The sequence below is a fragment of the Hyla sarda genome, chromosome 1 (assembly GCF_029499605.1).
Source record: "Hyla sarda isolate aHylSar1 chromosome 1, aHylSar1.hap1, whole genome shotgun sequence".
Taxonomy (NCBI): domain Eukaryota; kingdom Metazoa; phylum Chordata; class Amphibia; order Anura; family Hylidae; genus Hyla; species Hyla sarda.
The window spans coordinates 596,249,052-596,268,760 of record NC_079189.1 but is presented as its reverse complement, the minus strand read 5'-3'; the positions used below and the strand labels follow the sequence as shown (position 1 = coordinate 596,268,760).

Genomic DNA, 19,709 nt, shown 5'->3' with positions numbered 1-19,709 from the left:
ATAGCTTTACATTGTCAGAGGCATAAGAGGAAGACATAATACATCAGCGGGTGCGGTGGGTGAATGCGCGGCCCCCGCTCCTCTTGATGTGGCCCTTTTATCTGCGCAGGTGGTGGATGCACACAGGACATAAAAAAGGATCCGTTTCATCTCTGACCTATAAAAACCATAATTCTTTCCTTTGTATTTCAGGTCCAACATCTTCTTTCAGAACATAAAATCAGGAGATTAGAACAGTGCAGGAGCCGTATAACAGGGACATCTGATGTATCTACAACATGATACCCAACCTGCCGCTCTCCAGCTGTTGCAAGACTACAACTACCATCAAGCCCGGAAAGTCAAATGTCATATCATAGCATGCTGGGAGTTGTAGTTTTACATAGCTGGAGAACCTTCATCTCCTAGGGCAGTCATTGGCAACATTTGGCACTGCAGGTGTTTTCGGACTACATATCCCATGGTGTTTTGGCAGTAATTTGGCTTTAAGAGAATCATGGGAGATGTAGTCCCAAAACTTCTGCAGTGCAGAAGGTTGCCTACGCCTGTCCTAGGGCATGCTGGGAGTTGCAGATGTCGGAGGGCCTGCATCTCTCATTGCATACTGGGGGTTGTAGATTTTCAACAGCCAGAGCGCCTGCATCCATCTGGGAATGCTGGGAGTTGTGGTTTTGCAACAGCAGGAGACTGTCTGTCAGAGCATGATGAGAGTTGTACTTTTGCAGCAGCCACAGAGCCTGCATCTATCAAGAGGTTACAGTTTTGCAACAGTCAAAGGGCTTGCATTGGTCAGTGAATGCTAGGAATTGTAGTTTAGCAACAGCTGGAAAGCCTACATGAATAAGGGCATGCTGGGAGTTGTAGTTTTGCAACAGCCTAAGGGCCTGAATCTCTTCAGGCATGCTGGGGGTTGCAGTTCTGCAACTGCCGGAGAGCCTGCATCCATCTAGGCATGCTGGGATTTGTAGTTTTGCAGCAGCCGCAAAGCCTGCATTTTTTGTCAGGGCATACTGGGCGTAGTAGTTTTGCAACAGCTGGAGAGCTTGCATCCCTTTGGGCATGCTGGGAGTTGTAGTTTTGCAACAGCCTGAGATCCTGCACCTTTAAAAGGGGTATTCCAGGAAAACACATACATATCTCTATCTCTATCTATCTATATATTAACTGGCTCCAGAAAGTTAGATTTGTAAATTACTTCTATTAAAAAATCTTAATCCTTTCAGTACTTATGAGCTGCTTAAGTTAAGGTTGTTCTTTTCTGTCAAAGTGCTCTCTGATGACACGTGTCTCGGGAACCGCCCAGTTTAGAAGCAAATCCCCATAGCAAACCTCTTCTAAACTGGGCGGTTCCCGAGACAGGTGTCATCAGAGAGGACTTTGACAGAAAAGAACAACCTTAACTTAAGCAGCTCATAAGTACTGAAAGGATTAAGATTTTTTAATAGAAGTAATTTACAAATCTGTTTAACTTTTCTGGAGCCAATTGATATATATTAGAGATGAGCAAACTTACAGTAAATTCCATTTGTCACGAACTTCTCAGCTCGGCAGTTGATGACTTATCCTGCATAAATTAGTTCAGCTTTCCGGTGCTCCGGTGGGCTGGAAAAGGTGGATACAGTCCTAGGAGACTCTATCCTAGGAATGTATCCACCTTTTCCAGCCCACCGGAGCACCTGAAGGCTGAACTAATTTACGCAGGATAAGTCATCAACTGCCGAGCCGAGAAGTTCGTGACAAATCGAATTTACTGTAAGTTTGCTCATCTCTAATATATATAAAAAAAAAAAAATAGTTTTTTCCTGGAATACCCCTTTAAGGCATGATGGCATATGTAGATTTAAAAATAATAAAGAATTCCAGGGTGATGATCCAAGACCTAGAGCAGTGTTACCCAACCAGTGTGCCTCCAGGTGTTGCGGAACTACAACTCCCAGCCTACCCGGACAGCCTTCGGCTGTCCGGGTAGGCTGGGAGTTGTAGTTCTGCAACAGCTGGAGGCACACTGGTTGGGAAACACTGCTCTAAAGGGTTTCAGCAATAAAGATACCTTGAAGACAAGGTAGGGATCATTAGCGGCATAACGCAACTGTTCCCCAGTGACAGGCATACAAGATGGCGCCATCACGTGGAGACACCGCAACGTAATACATTTTAACAGTTTACTTTACAAGTCATGTGGGAGAACCGTCATTACCGAGCCGCGATATTCACTGCCAGAAATAGGATGCAAGCGACTGGTGTCGGGATCCTCTCGTGTGGATGAAGGATCGCACACTGTCTGCGGCGGCGCTATGAACACGCAGGACATGACGCCCACCGACAAATCACCAGGGGGTGAATGTTCTTACATATACAGGAGGCACAAACACCTCAGAATTCTTCTGAACGGAAACCGACCTGTGTAGTGAATTCTTTACCCCTTAAGGACACAAGGATTTTTCATCTTTGCACTTTCGTTTTTTCCTCCTGCCTTTAAATAGCTATAACTCTCAATTTTTCACTTGCAAACCCACATCAGGGCTTGTTTGCATCACGAATTGTACATTGTACTGTGCAATGACATTACTCAGTTTTTCACCAAATCTATACTGAAACAAAAAAAAAATAGATATATATTTGTGGGACATATTTAAACAAAACAAAAAATAATCTATAAAAAAAGGTAGGTACTCACAGGTGTATGGGGAGAGGTATTAGTAGTAAAGGGAAGTGCTCATGGTTGTATAGGGAGAGGTATTATCAGTAGAAAGAGGGAAGTGCTCATTAGGTGTATAGTAGGGATGTAAGAAAAAAATCGATTTGCGCGATTATCGTGATTTTTTGTTCCGCGATACTGAATCGATTTTAAAATTCTGAGAATCGATTTTTTTTATAAATTATTATAATTAACATTTACTGTATTTCACTCACTGAGTCACAGTCCTATTTGTCTATCTTATTTTTTTTATAACACTTAAACTCCTGACCACTAGTTGGCAGTGTACCTGTTATCAGCTCTGTCCCACTCGCAGGCTGCTACCGCGAGACTACAGACTCGGAACAAACAGGAAGGAGAACGTATGCACTCACAGGACAACTCTCGCGGGACCTTGTTCTTTCTCAGCTAAAATAAGTTTTCCCAAACTTTTAATAGGGAATATCGCGATATATCGTGATATATCGCCAACATGACAGTATCGCGATATATTGAGCTATGTCGAATCGCCACCCTGGTATCGCGATTCGAATCTAATCGCCAAATTATTGGCGATTCACACCCCTAGTGTATAGGGAGAGGTATTAGCAGTAGAAAGAGGGAAGTGCTCATAGGTGTATAGGGAGAGGTAATAGCAGTAGAAAGAGGGAAGTGCTCATAAGTGTATAGGGAGAGGTATTAGCAGTAGAAAGAGGGAAGTGCTCATAGGTGTATAGGGAGAGGTATTAGCAGTAAAAAGAGGGAAGTGCTCATAGCTGTATAGGGAGAGGTATTAGCAGTAGAAAGAGGGAAGTGCTCTTGGGTGTATAGGGAGAGTTATTAGTCTTGGAGAGGGAAGGGCCCAGGGGTGTATAGGCAGATATATTAATGGTAGAGAGAAGTGCTCATAGGTGTATAGAGAGATATTAGCAATAGAGATGGAAATGCCCAAGGGTATATATGGAGAAGTATAAGTAGTAGAGAGGAAAGCGCTCATGCTGCTGTACAGAACACTAGTGAGACCTCACTTGGAGTATTGTGCGCAGTACTGGAGGCCATATCTCCAGAAGGATATAGATACTCTAGAGAGAGTTCAGAGAAGATACTAAACTAGTACATGGATTGCAGGATAAAATGTATCAGGAAAGGATAAAGGACCTTAACATGTATAGAAGAGACAGAGGGGATATGATAGAGACTTTTATATACATAAAGGGAATTAATACGGTAAAGGAGGAGAGGAGATTTATATAGGAGAAAAACTACCACAAGAGGACATAGTGTAAGGGTGCGTTCACATGGAGTAAATGAAGAGTAATTCACGCTGAAAAATTTACGGACAGAAATTGTTTGTTTTTTTTGCGGGAAATTCACGCGCAATTTGCGCAGAATTGCGCGCTGACTTAGGGAAAAAAGAATGAAGCCATTTCCGCGCGAAAACGATGTCGGGCGAATTTTTTTTTTTTTTACCATTGACTTCAATTGATTTCTGATAGCAGATTCCGCTTGAGGAATGAACATGTTCTTTCTTCAAGCAGAACGGAATTCAGCGTCGGAATTCTGCTAGCAGAATTTCCGCAGTGTGAACAGGACAGCAGAAATAACTTCAATAAGTCAATGGGCAGAGGAGATGGGCATTAGTTTGTAGCTGAGAATTCAAGAGGAATTACTCGAGTAAATTCCTCTTGAATTACTCAGTGTGAACGCACCCTTATATAGAGGACATAGTGTTATAGAGAGGACATAGGTTTCTGCTGTAACATCAGGAAGTATTACTTTACTGAGAGAGTAGTGGATGCATGGAATAGCCTTCCTGCAAAAGTGGTAGCTGCAAATACAGTAAAGAAGTTAAAGGGGTATTCCAGGAAAAAACTTTTTTATATATATCAACAGGCTTCAGAAAGATAAACAGATTTGTAAATTACTTCTATTAAAAAATCTTAATCCTTTCAGTACTTATGAGCTTCTGAAGTTAAGGTTGTTCTTTTCTGTCTAAGTGCTCTCTGATGACACGTGTCTCGGGAAACGCCCAGTTTAGAAGAGGTTTTCTATGGGAATTTGCTTCTAAACTGGGCGTTTCCCGAGACAGGTGTCATCAGAGAGGACTTAGACAGAAAAGAACAACCTTAACTTCAGAAGCTCAGAAGTACTGAAAGGATTAAGATTTTTTAATAGAAGTAATTTACAAATCTGTTTAACTTTCTGGAGCCAGTTGAGATATATATATATATATATATATATATATATATATATATATATATATATATATATATAAAAAGTTTTTTCCTGGATAACCCCTTTAAAGTATGCATAAGGTTATTCTTCATATAAGCTAGAGATACCGTAGGCATAAGGTATAAGATAGGGCCGGGGATTATTCATGGTATTTATAATATTGCGCAGTCTAGATGAACCGAATGGATCTTCTCTTCCGGCACATTTAATGTTTCTATATCTGTGCTGTCTCCTTAAGGGGTTAAACCCTGTGTTTGGTTGAGGTTTATTCCTATTGACTTCAGTGAGGAAGTAATAATCTGCAATAAAATATATTGTAGTAGATTTTGTCTAGGATTACTAGCCTCAGTTTAATAAGACTTCATTCAGAAAACAAATCCCTTCGGAGCCTCTGGCAGTAGATCTGTCAGAAAGAAAAAGCAAAAAAAAAAAAAAAAAAAAAAAAAAAAAAAACACAAGAAGCGAAGGGCCGTGTTACTTTATTAATAGATTTCACAGATATCACGGTGGGTAGCCAGGTCTTGGATTAGTCTTATAATATAGGGGGGAGTCTGAATCTACAACCAGGAGGCATTCAATGTCTAAGATTTCTTACATGGATTTAAATAGAGATGAGCGAACTTACAGTAAATTCGATTCGTCACGAACTTCTCGGCTCGGCAGTTGATGACTTATCCTGCGTAAATTAGTTCAGCTTTCAGATGCTCCGGTGGGCTGGAAAAGGTGGATACAGTCTTAGGATAGAGTCTCCTAGGACTGTATCCACCTTTTCCAGCCCCTAGGGAGCACCGGAAAGCTGAACTAATTTATGCAGGAAAAGGCATCAACTGCCGAGCCGAGAAGTTCGTGACGAATCAAATTTACTGTAAGTTCGCTCATCTCTAGATTTAAATCCTGAATTCTTAGTCTCTTTTAAAAAGGGATAGTCTGGCAAAATACAATTTATCCCCTGTCCACAGGATAAGGGAGAAGTGTCTGATCGTGCGGGGTCCCAGCAGGTGCCCAGCGATCTCCGGCCCTGTATCCGGTTTCAGTGAAAAAAAAACCTATGGAACCGTATTGCAAACCGTATGTATAGACATTTCATAGAAAACCGTATGACAAACGCAGCATCAGGTTGTGTACGTTTTGCATCATTTCCAGTTTTTTTTTCCCTGTACACAAAACCGTAGTCTACTACGGTTTTATGTCCAGGTGAAAAACTGTATACAACCCGTATATATATATTTTTTTAAATGGTGGTCTATGGGAACCGTATGTGCGTACGGTTCCATCAGGTTTGCACAATACGGTTTTGCAGTTTGCACATGCGCAGTGCACGCCGAAAGTTCTTCCCACAAATAGAACAAGAACTTTAATTAAAGGACAAACCTAAAACCGTATCAGTTTTTTTTTTCCTCCAAAAAATGTATTAAACCGTATGCAACCAGACAAGTATGCAACCGACCGATATCGGATTTTTAGGGCCGATACCGATAATCGGTGGAGGTTAGGGCCGATAGCTCATAACTTATACCGATATTCCGGTATAAGTTATCGGCTATTTATCCCCCCGCGACACCGCTGCAGATCATTGATTTAAAGCGGGCGCTTTAAATCAATGCACTGCAGTGGCTTTTGCGGTGCCATAGACCGCCGCCGCCACCCGCTTCTCTCCCCCTGCCTGTCCTGGGGTCCTGAGACCTATCACCGACCCCCCCCCCCCCCCCCCGACCCACCACACCGCGACCGCCCCGTCCCGCTGCACGGTGCTATGCATGGTTGCTAAAATGGACAGAGATGTCAGCTGAGAGCACTGTGTTCGTGATGTCATCAGTGTTCCAAAAAGAAAGGAATTTCCTCTGTACCATTCAGCAGCTAATAAGTACAGGAAGGATTAAGATTTTTTAATAGAAGTAATTTACAAATATGTTTAACTTTCTGCCACCAGTTGATTTAAAAGAAAAAAGGTTTTCACCGGAGTACCCCTTTAAAAAAGAGAAAGTTCAGTATAAAAAAAAAAAAACAGATCACAGGTTACAGGATGTCAGATAATTGGGGGGGAGGGGTTCTGACTGCTAGGACCCCCCGCCTGACACCCCGGCTCTCTGCATGAATGCACTGTGTCGACCACAGCACGAAGCTGACACGGCCCCTTCACCTCATCTGTATGGGGGAGCCGGAGACACACAGAAATTCCATATATGTCCTCAATGCACTGCAGTCTATGGAGAAAGCGCATTTCTGAGCAGTCCTAGCACCGGTATGTTCTGTCAGCGCGTGCTATTTGCAGAATGTCCGCTTGTGTTTGCCGGGTGAATATTGTGCAAATATTACACCATGTAAACATAGAATAAGGGGTTAAATACAAGGGGGAAAAAAACAAATTAATTAAGTGATAAAATAGTCTCATTAAAAAAACACAAATTCGATAAAAACTACAGATCACAGTGCAAAGAACGACCCTCACACATCCCCACAGGGGTCAAAGGAGAACGATTTTGAGAGGTATATATACTGCATATTGAGAGTTATATATTTTTCTTTAAAAGAAAACCTATACTGTATATAGGTATCGCTGTAATCGTCTTGACCCACAAAATAAAGAGAACATGTCTTTCTTAGGCTATGCTCACATGTAAAAAAATTCCCAGCGAACATTCCACCAACAGTGGATCGTCAGCAAAACATGTCGGCGTTAGGACCTCTAGAAAATCTGCTGTAGAAACATCTGGTGCGGAAATTCTGCCGTGTGAACAGTGCAGCAGAATCCCATTAAAATCAATGGAACTCTGCTGCTGCAGAACATCCGTGCAGAACTCTCCTGCGGAATTCCGTGCAGAAATTCCATCGTGTGAACAAAGCCATACTGTAAAGTGCACTGGGAAGGAGTGAAAGCCCCATAAATTGCTAAATTGTGATTTTCTTTTCAATCGCTCGCACAAATTATTATTATTATTATTATTTTTTTTTTTTTTAGAATAAAATATGGCTAATTTATGTTATTTATTTATTACATTTTATTTATATATATATATATATATATATATATATATATATATATATATTTTTTTTTTTTTTTTTTTTTTTTTTTTTAGAAAATACGGCTCATTTCTTTTTATTTTTATATTTTATTTATTTATTTATTATTTATTTTTATATTTTTTTATAATAAATAAATGAGCCGTATTTTATTATAAAAAAATAAAATAAAATAAATGAGCCACATTTAAAAAATTCTCTTTTATAATAAAATACTGCTCACTTATTTTATTATTAAAACATTTTTTTTATAATAATAATAATAATAATATACGGCTCGTTTATTTGATTTATTTATTTTTTTATAATAAAATAAAATGAGCCGTATTTTATTATAAAGATAAATAAAATAAAAGCCATATTTTATTTCATTTTTTTTATAATAAAATACTGTTCATTTATTTTATTTCTTATTTTATTTTTATTTTATTTTTTTATAACATACGGCTCATTTTTATTTTTTTATTCATTTTTTTATAATAAAATAAATGAGCCGTATTTTATTATAAAAATAAAATAAAAGCCATATTTTATTAAATTTTTTTAATAATAAAATACTGTTCATTTATTTTATTTATTATTTTTATTAATTTTTTTATAATATACGGCTCATTTTTATTTTTTTATTCATTTTTTTTTTTTATAAAAAATACAATAAATGAGCTGTATTTTATTAATTATTATAATTTTTTTTTTGTTAATAATAAAATACAGCTCATTTTATACCAAACTGCTGAGTTTGCCTCATCCACCATCAGAAGGGAATGCGCAACTTACATACACGGACTGTAGGTAACCTCCCAGCTATACAAAGGAGGGTGCAGGCGATGAATAAGATCGGGCAGGAAATCCGAGTAGACAATGAAAAAAAAATCACAACAAAGGCAACGTCAGCCACCTGGAAATGCGACATCCCGACTCCCACAGCGCTATGTGCAGGTAATATATCAGCGTTTCCCCAAAAAGGGTGCCTCCAGCTGTTGCAAAACTACAACTCCCAGCATGCCTGGACAGCCGAAGGCTGTCCGGGCATGCTGGAAGTTGTAGTTTTACAACAGCTGGAGGCACACTGGTTGGGAAACACTGCAACATACACCCCAGTAATCACTGGGACAAAAAATGTAATTAAATATAAATATATTTTACATTGCGCATCATATTGCGGTTCAGTGCCAGAAACAAGTTTGGGATTAAATACATAAAAAATAAATAAATAAAACCTTTTTGGGCGGTCCAACCTCTGGGACCCCCACAATGAAGTAAAACGTGGCTCCGAATAAATGGAGTGGCAACACTTCATTCTCTACGCCAATGTTTTCCAACCTGTGTGCCTCCAGCTGTTGCAAAACTACAACTCCCAGCATGCCCGGACAGCCAATGGCTGTCCGCGCATGCTGGGAGTTGTAGTTTTGCAACAGCCGTTGGCACACTGGTTGAGAAAAACAGCTCTTTGGGCTTTCTAATAGAGATGAGAGAACTTACAGTAAATTTGATTCGTCACGAACTTCTCGGCTCGGCAGTTGATGACTTATCCTGCATAAATTAGTTCAGCTTTCAGGCGCTCCCGTGGGCTGGAAAAGGTGGATACATTCCTAGGAAAGAGTCTCCTAGGACTGTATCCACCTTTTCCAGCCCACCGGAGCACCTGAAAGCTGAACTAATTTATGCAGGATAAGTCATCAACTGCCGAGCCGAGAAGTTCGTGACGAATCGAATTTACTGTAAGTTCGCTCATCTCTACTTTCTAACCCAGAGGAACTCAAGTTTTTGTTTGTTTTTTTCTGAGAAGGGGGGGGGGCGGTAGGTAAAAAAAATTAAAAAAAAGTTTGTGAACCTCTGGACTACACTATACTATATACAATTTCTAAAATTTTGGGGGTTTTCGCCTGATACAACTGTTATCAAAACCTTTAGCTGTAAGAAGGTTCAGGTTTGGGTTTTCACCTTTGAGATGTGAACTAAAAATGTTCCAACTCGCTGACAGCAAGCAGAGATCTTAAAATCAAAACAAATCTGCTTATCAAAAAGGTTAAAACCAAAAAAAAAAAAATTGCAAATACGAGTTAAAGGGGTATTCCAGGCAAAAACTTTATATTATATATATATATATATATATATATATATATATATATATATATATATATATATATATATATATATATATATCTCAACTGGCTCCGTAAAGTTAAACAGATTTGTAAATTACTTCTATTAAAAAATCTTAATCCTTACAATAGTTATTAGCTTCTGAAGTTGAGTTGCTGTTTTCTGTCTAACTGCTTTCTGATGACTCACGTCCCGGGAGCTGTGCAGTTCCTATGGGGATATTCTCCCATCATGCACAGCTCCCGGGACAGGACATCATCATTAAGCAGTTAGACAGAAAACTTCAGAAGCTAATAACTATTGGAAGGATTAAGATTTTTTAATAGAAGTAATTTACAAATCTGTTTAACTTTCCGGAGCCAGTTGATATATAAAAAAAACGTTTTTTCCTGGAATACCCCTTTAAAGAAGGTTTTGTCAGGAAACACTGCGAGAAGCAGCGGCGGCATTTATCCTATGGACTGGCGATATCAGGATGTTACTTGGTATATGGTGGGACATGTTTCAGTACAGGATGCCCCATTTGCTGGTGACAGAATTGACATTTTATATAGAGGGGGTGCACAAGTATACATCCCCCCCCAGCCTAATATACACATAGTGCAGGACAACCCGGGGCACAACCATCAGCGCTGAAAAAAGTCACAGAGGAAACCAATGCAATCCAAGCAGAGTAAAGATGCCAGCGTGCCCGACTGACCACACTGACCAATGACACAATGACCGAGACCACCAGCAGAGAACATCAATGACCGAGACCACCAGCAGAGAGCTGTCAATGACCGAGACCACCAGCAGAGAACATCAATGACCGAGACCACCAGCAGAGGACATCAATGGCCAAGACCACCAGCAGAGGACATCAATGGCCGAGACCACCAGCAGAGAACTGTCAATGACAGAGACCACCAGCAGAGAACTGTCAATGACAGAGACCACCAGCAGAGAACTGTCAATGACAGAGACCACCAGCAGAGAACTGTCAATGACAGAGACCACCAGCAGAGAACTGTCAATGACAGAGACCACCAGCAGAGAACTGTCAATGACAGAGACCACCAGCAGAGAACTGTCAATGACAGAGACCACCAGCAGAGAACTGTCAATGACAGAGACCACCAGCAGAGAACTGTCAATGACAGAGACCACCAGCAGAGAACTGTCAATGACAGAGACCACCAGCAGAGAACTGTCAATGACAGAGACCACCAGCAGAGAACTGTCAATGACAGAGACCACCAGCAGAGAACTGTCAATGACAGAGACCACCAGCAGAGAACTGTCAATGACAGAGACCACCAGCAGAGAACTGTCAATGACAGAGACCACCAGCAGAGAACTGTCAATGACAGAGACCACCAGCAGAGAACTGTCAATGACAGAGACCACCAGCAGAGAACTGTCAATGACCGAGACCACCAGCAGAGAACTGTCAATGACCGAGACCACCAGCAGAGAACATCACTGACCAAGACCACCAGCAGAGAACATCACTGACCAAGACCACCAGCAGAGAACATCAATGACCGAGACCACCAGCAGAGAACATCAATGACCGAGACCACCAGCAGAGAACATCAATGACCGAGACCACCAGCAGAGGACTGTCAATGACCGAGACCACCAGCAAAAAACGTCAATGACCGAGACCACCAGCAGAGAACATCAATGACCGAGACCACCAGCAGAGAACTGTCAATGACAGAGACCACCAGCAGAGAACTGTCAATGACAGAGACCACCAGCAGAGAACTGTCAATGACAGAGACCACCAGCAGAGAACTGTCAATGACCGAGACCACAGCAGAGAACTGTCAATGACAGAGACCACCAGCAGAGAACTGTCAATGACCGAGACCACCAGCAGAGAACTGTCAATGACAGAGACCACCAGCAGAGAACTGTCAATGACAGAGACCACCAGCAGAGAACTGTCAATGACAGAGACCACCAGCAGAGGACTGTCAATGACCGAGACCACCAGCAGAGGACTGTCAATGACCGAGACCACCAGCAGAGAACTGTCAATGACCGAGACCACCAGCAGAGAACTGTCAATGACCGAGACCACCAGCAGAGGACATCAATGACCGAGACCACCAGCAGAGAACATCAATGACCGAGACCACCAGCAGAGGACTGTCAATGACCGAGACCACCCGCAAAAAACGTCAATGACCGAGACCACCAGCAGAGAACATCAATGACCGAGACCACCAGCAGAGGACTGTCAATGACCGAGACCACCAGCAGAGAACTGTCAATGACCGAGACCACCAGCAGAGGACTGTCAATGACCGAGACCACCAGCAGAGAACTGTCAATGACAGAGACCACCAGCAGAAAACTGTCATTAACAGAGACCCCCCCAGGAGAGCAGTTAATCACAGAGACCACCCATCTGACTGCAAACTGCTAGGACAGCAGAGGGTCTCACATGTGAGGAAGGAGAATATAAGACGGGAGCACTCACCTCGGACACACAGGAGAGACATGGCCTCTGTCAGTGGGGACGGTTCCAAGGAACATGAGGCGAGCAGGGTGATCCTGCAGAAGGGATTAAACAGTATTAACAGCTGGGTATTACCGGTGCCACCTGGGCACAGAACTATAAAAGGGCACAACAGGCCGGCAGGGGGGGGTAACGTGACTGACAGGGAGGATATAACGGAAGTTTATATACAGAAAAATTAGAAAACAGTAGATTATATAGAGGAGGGGGGGGGGGGAGACATGACAGTACATTATATAGAGGAGGGGGGGGGGAGACATGACAATACATTATATAGAGGAGGGGGGGGGGAGACATGACAGTACATTATATAGAGGAGGGGGGACAGACATGACATTACATTATATAGAGGAGGGGGGACAGACATGACAGTACATTATATAGAGGAGGGGGGGGGGAGACATGACAGTACATTATATAGAGGAGGGGGGGGGAGACATGACAGTACATTATATAGAGGAGGGGGGACAGACATGACATTACATTATATAGAGGAGGGGGGACAGACATGACAGTACATTATATAGAGGAGGGGGGGGAGACATGACAGTACATTATATAGAGGAGGGGGGGACGACATGACAGTACATTATATAGAGGAGGGGGGGGACGACATGACAGTACATTATATAGAGGAGGGGGGGACAGACATGACATTACATTATATAGAGGAGGGGGGACAGACATGACAGTACATTATATAGAGGAGGGGGGGGGGGAGACATGACAGTACATTATATAGAGGAGGGGACGACATGACAGTACATTATATAGAGGAGGGGGGGACAGACATGACAGTACATTATATAGAGGAGGGGGGGACGACATGACAGTACATTATATAGAGGAGGGGGGGACGACATGACAGTACATTATATAGAGGAGGGGGACGACGACATGGCAGTACATTATATAGAGGAGGGGGGGGACGACATGACAGTACATTATATAGAGGAGGGGGGGGACGACATGACAGTACATTATATAGAGGAGGGGGGGGACGACATGACAGTACATTATATAGAGGAGGGGGGAGACATGACAGTACATTATATAGAGGAGGGGACGACGACATGACAGTACATTATATAGAGGAGGGGACGACGACATGACAGTACATTATATAGAGGAGGGGACGACGACATGACAGTACATTATATAGAGGAGGGGGGGGGAGACATGACAGTACATTATATATGGAAGGGGGGCACATGACAGTACATTATATAGAGGAGGGGACGACGACATGACAGTACATTATATAGAGAAGGGGGGGGGAAGACATGACAGTACATTATATAGAGGAGGAGGGGACACGACAGTACATTATATAGAGGAGGGGGGACATGACAGTACATTATATAGAGGAGGGGGACGACGACATGACAGTACATTATATATGGAAGGGGGGGCACATGACAGTACATTATATAGAGGAGGGGGGGGGACACGACAGTACATTATATAGAGGAGGGGGGGACACGACAGTACATTATATAGAGGAGGGGGGACACGACAGTACATTACATACAGGATACAGTCTATATAGAGGATGGAAAGTATAATCTATATACAGGAGGGGGGTATAATCTATATACAGGAGGGGGGTATAATCTATATACAGGAGAGGGGGGTATAATCTATATACAGGAGAGGGGGGTATAATCTATATACAGGAGAGGGGGGTATAATCTATATACAGGAGGGGGGTATAATCTATATACAGGAGGGGGGTATAATCTATATACAGGAGAGGGGGGTATAATCTATATACAGGAGAGGGGGGTATAATCTATATACAGGAGAGGGGGGTATAATCTATATACAGGAGAGGGGGGTATAATCTATATACAGGAGAGGGGGGTATAATCTATATACAGGAGAGGGGGGTATAATCTATATACAGGAGAGGGGGGTATAATCTATATACAGGAGGGGGTATAATCTATATACAGGAGGGGGGTATAATCTATATACAGGAGTGGGGTATAATCTATATACAGGAGGGGGGTATAATCTATATACAGGAGGGGGGTATAATCTATATACAGGAGGGGGTATAATCTATATACAGGAGGGGGTATAATCTATATACAGGAGGGGGGTATAATCTATATACAGGAGGGGGTATAATCTATATACAGGAGGGGGTATAATCTATATACAGGAGGGGGTATAATCTATATACAGGAGGGGGGTATAATCTATATACAGGAGGGGGGGGTATAATCTATATACAGGAGAGGGGGGTATAATCTATATACAGGAGGGGGGGTATAATCTATATACAGGAGGGGGTATAATCTATATACAGGAGGGGGGGGTATAATCTATATACAGGAGGGGGGGGGTATAATCTATATACAGGAGGGGGGGGTATAATCTATATACAGGAGGGGGGGGTATAATCTATATAAAGGAGGGGGGGTATAATCTATATACATGAGAGGGGGGGTATAATCTATATACAGGAGAGGGGGGTATAATCTATATACAGGAGGGGGGGTATAATCTATATACAGGAGGGGGGGTATAATCTATATACAGGAGGGGGGGTATAATCTATATACAGGAGGGGGGGTATAATCTATATACAGGAGGGGGGGTATAATCTATATACAGGAGAGGGGGGTATAATCTATATACAGGAGGGGGGTATAATCTATATACAGGAGGGGGGTATTATCTATATACAGGAGGGGGGTATAATCTATATACAGGAGGGGGGTATAATCTATATACAGGAGAGGGGGGTATAATCTATATACAGGAGAGGGGGGTATAATCTATATACAGGAGAGGGGGGTATAATCTATATACAGGAGAGGGGGGTATAATCTATATACAGGAGAGGGGGGTATAATCTATATACAGGAGAGGGGGGTATAATCTATATACAGGAGAGGGGGGTATAATCTATATACAGGAGGGGGTATAATCTATATACAGGAGGGGGGTATAATCTATATACAGGAGTGGGGTATAATCTATATACAGGAGGGGGGTATAATCTATATACAGGAGGGGGGTATAATCTATATACAGGAGGGGGTATAATCTATATACAGGAGGGGGTATAATCTATATACAGGAGGGGGTATAATCTATATACAGGAGGGGGTATAATCTATATACAGGAGGGGGTATAATCTATATACAGGAGGGGGTATAATCTATATACAGGAGGGGGGTATAATCTATATACAGGAGGGGGGGTATAATCTATATACAGGAGAGGGGGGTATAATCTATATACAGGAGGGGGGGTATAATCTATATACAGGAGGGGGTATAATCTATATACAGGAGGGGGGGGTATAATCTATATACAGGAGGGGGGGGGTATAATCTATATACAGGAGGGGGGGGTATAATCTATATACAGGAGGGGGGGGTATAATCTATATAAAGGAGGGGGGGTATAATCTATATACAGGAGAGGGGGGTATAATCTATATACAGGAGAGGGGGGTATAATCTATATACAGGAGGGGGGGTATAATCTATATACAGGAGGGGGGGTATAATCTATATACAGGAGGGGGGGGTATAATCTATATACAGGAGGGGGGGGTATAATCTATATACAGGAGGGGGGGTATAATCTATATACAGGAGAGGGGGGTATAATCTATATACAGGAGGGGGGTATAATCTATATACAGGAGGGGGGTATTATCTATATACAGGAGGGGGGTATAATCTATATACAGGAGGGGGGTATAATCTATATACAGGAGAGGGGGGTATAATCTATATACAGGAGAGGGGGGTATAATCTATATACAGGAGAGGGGGGTATAATCTATATACAGGAGAGGGGGGTATAATCTATATACAGGAGAGGGGGGTATAATCTATATACAGGAGAGGGGGGTATAATCTATATACAGGAGAGGGGGGTATAATCTATATACAGGAGAGGGGGGTATAATCTATATACAGGAGGGGGGGGTATAATCTATATACAGGAGGGGGGGTATAATCTATATACAGGAGGGGGGGGTATAATCTATATACAGGAGAGGGGGTATAATCTATATACAGGAGAGGGGGGTATAATCTATATACAGGAGAGGGGGGTATAATCTATATACACGAGAGGGGGGTATAATCTATATACAGGAGAGGGGGGTATAATCTATATACAGGAGAGGGGGGTATAATCTATATACAGGAGAGGGGGGTATAATCTATATACAGGAGAGGGGGGTATAATCTATATACAGGAGAGGGGGGTATAATCTATATACAGGAGAGGGGGGTATAATCTATATACAGGAGAGGGGGGTATAATCTATATACAGGAGAGGGGGGTATAATCTATATACAGGAGGGGGGTATAATCTATATACAGGAGGGGGGTATAATCTATATACAGGAGAGGGGTATAATCTATATACAGGAGGGGGGTATAATCTATATACAGGAGAGGGGGGTATAATCTATATACAGGAGAGGGGGGTATAATCTATATACAGGAGAGGGGGGTATAATCTATATACAGGAGAGGGGGGTATAATCTATATACAGGAGAGGGGGGGTATAATCTATATACAGGAGAGGGGGGTATAATCTATATACAGGAGGGGGGTATAATCTATATACAGGAGGGGGGTATAATCTATATACAGGAGGGGGGTATAATCTATATACAGGAGGGGGTATAATCTATATACAGGAGGGGGGTATAATCTATATACAGGAGGGGGGTATAATCTATATACAGGAGGGGGGTATAATCTATATACAGGAGAGGGGGGTATAATCTATATACAGGAGAGGGGGGTATAATCTATACAGGAGAGGGGGGTATAATCTATATACAGGAGAGGGGGGGTATAATCTATATACAGGAGGGGGGTATAATCTATATACAGGAGGGGGGTATAATCTATATACAGGAGGGGGGTATAATCTATATACAGGGAGGGGGGGTATAATCTATATACAGGAGGGGGGTATAATCTAATATACAGGAGGGGGGGTATAATCTATATACAGGAGGGGGGGGTATAATCTATATACAGGAGGGGGGGGGTATAATCTATATACAGGAGGGGGGGGTATAATCTATATACAGGAGGGGGGGGGGGTATAATCTATATACAGGAGGGGGTATAATCTATATACAGGAGGGGGGGGTATAATCTATATACAGGAGGGGGGTATAATCTATATACAGGAGGGGGGTATAATCTATATACAGGAGGGGGGTATAATCTATATACAGGAGGGGGGTATAATCTATATACAGGAGGGGGGGTATAATCTATATACAGGAGGGGGGTATAATCTATATACAGGAGGGGGGTATAATCTATATACAGGAGAGGGGGGGTATAATCTATATACAGGAGAGGGGGGTATAATCTATATACAGGAGAGGGGGGGTATAATCTATATACAGGAGGGGGTATAATCTATATACAGGAGGGGGGGTATAATCTATATACAGGGAGGGGGGTATAATCTATATACAGGAGGGGGTATAATCTATATACAGGAGGGGGGGTATAATCTATATACAGGAGGGGGGGTATAATCTATATACAGGAGAGGGGGGGTATAGTCTATATACAGGAGAGGGGGGTATAGTCTATATATACAGGAGAGGGGGGTATAATCTATATACAGGAGAGGGGGGGTATAATCTATATACAGGAGGGGGGGTATAATCTATATACAGGAGGGGGGGTATAATCTATATACAGGAGGGGGGGTAATAGAAGTAATAAATAACGGGGCTCTGGCGGGGGATGAAGTCAGCAGTGACGGGAAAGTGCACGGAGGAGCGGGAGCCTCACCGGGGAGAAGTGAGGAAGTTCTGAAAGAAGGGAGTCCGGGAGTGTCCCCTCACCTCCGCTCTGCCCGCCGGTCCCGGAGTGTCCCCTCACCTCCGCTCTGCCCGCCGGTCCCGGGAGTGTCCGCTCTTCCCAGCTCTACCCCGTCAGTCCCGGGAAGTGTCCGCTCTTCCCAGCTCTACCCCGTCAGTCCCGGGAGTGTCCGCTCTTCCCAGTTCTCCCCGCCGGTCCCGGCTGCTGTCACTTGGCGGACAGTCCCTGACAGCAGGTGCTCCCTCCAGGCGGACACAACAGTCAGTGTGAGAAGAAAGATCCCGACTCTCGCTCCTCCTACTCCAATACACACAGCACACTCCCCCTCTCCTCTCTGCATGGTTCAGCTCACCTAAGGCAGCCCCAGGGGAAGGCTAGGCCCCATCCCACAGTCACACAGGGGGAAGCAAAGCCAGCAGCATGACACCGCACAGGTGACAGGGATGATTGACGTGGAGTTGGTATGTCAGCCAATGGGGGGTGAAGGGGCGGGGTTGTGCGACAGGTGGGCGGAGTCTAGAACTATATTATAATATTGGGAGTTGGTATAACAGGGCGACCTTCTGCGGTGTTCGTGCGCGGGGCGGAGCACACCTGGCTGGTGTGTATCGCCGCAGGGCAGGGAAACGCGCACCTGAGGAACTATTTTGTAAAAGTGTATCTAACTCTAGAATGTGTGATACCTACTTCTGAGGATAGATATCTTAGTCTATAATGTGTTATACTGCCTCCTGAATATCTGTATCTAAGCCTAAACTGTAGGTTACTGTCTTCTCAGCATTTGTATCTAAGCCTATAGTATGTGTGATACTTCCTCCTGAACATCTGTATCTAAGCCTAAACTGTAGGTTACTGTCTTCTCAGCATTTGTATCTAAGCCTATAGTATGTGTGATACTGCCTCCTGAATATCTGTATCTAAGCCTAAACTGTAGGTTACTGTCTCCTCAGCATTTGTATCTAAGCCTATAGTATGTGTGATACTGCCTCCTGAACATCTGTATCTAAGCCTATAATGTCTGAAAAAGTCTCCTCTGCATTTGTATCTAAGCCTGTAGTATGTGTGATACTGCCTCCTGAACATCTGTATCTAAACCTATAATGTCTAATACAGTCTCCTCTGCATTTGTATCTAAGCCTATAGTATGTGTTATACTGCCTTCCTGAACATCTGTATCTAAGCCTAAACTGTAGGTTACGGTCTCCTCAGCATTTGTATCTAAGCCTATAGTATGTGTGATACTGCCTCCTGAACATCTGTATCTAAGCCAAGTTTAATACAGTCTCCTCAGCATTTGTATCTAAGCCTGTAGTATGTGTGA

General features: G+C 42.7%; 1 protein-coding gene across 10 annotated transcripts in view; it reads right to left on the bottom strand.

Moving 5' to 3' along the window:
- Window positions 1-19,069, bottom strand: part of UNC13B (unc-13 homolog B) — a 427,170-nt gene extending 408,101 nt beyond the window's left edge. For 6 of the 10 annotated variants that reach the window (XM_056547089.1, XM_056547134.1, XM_056547142.1 and 3 more), the window contains exons 1-2: window positions 18,412-18,633; window positions 12,513-12,586 (exon numbers count right to left, since the gene is read on the bottom strand). In XM_056547089.1, coding sequence (XP_056403064.1) covers window positions 12,513-12,534 — 22 coding nt within the window. In that variant the 5' untranslated portion in view covers window positions 12,535-12,586; window positions 18,412-18,633. Of the gene's footprint in view, window positions 1-12,512; window positions 12,587-18,358; window positions 18,636-18,740 lie in introns of those variants that run through there. The other 4 variants (XM_056547113.1, XM_056547105.1, XM_056547097.1 and 1 more) reach the window with 4 other exon arrangements.
- Window positions 19,070-19,709: the final 640 nt, after the last annotated feature.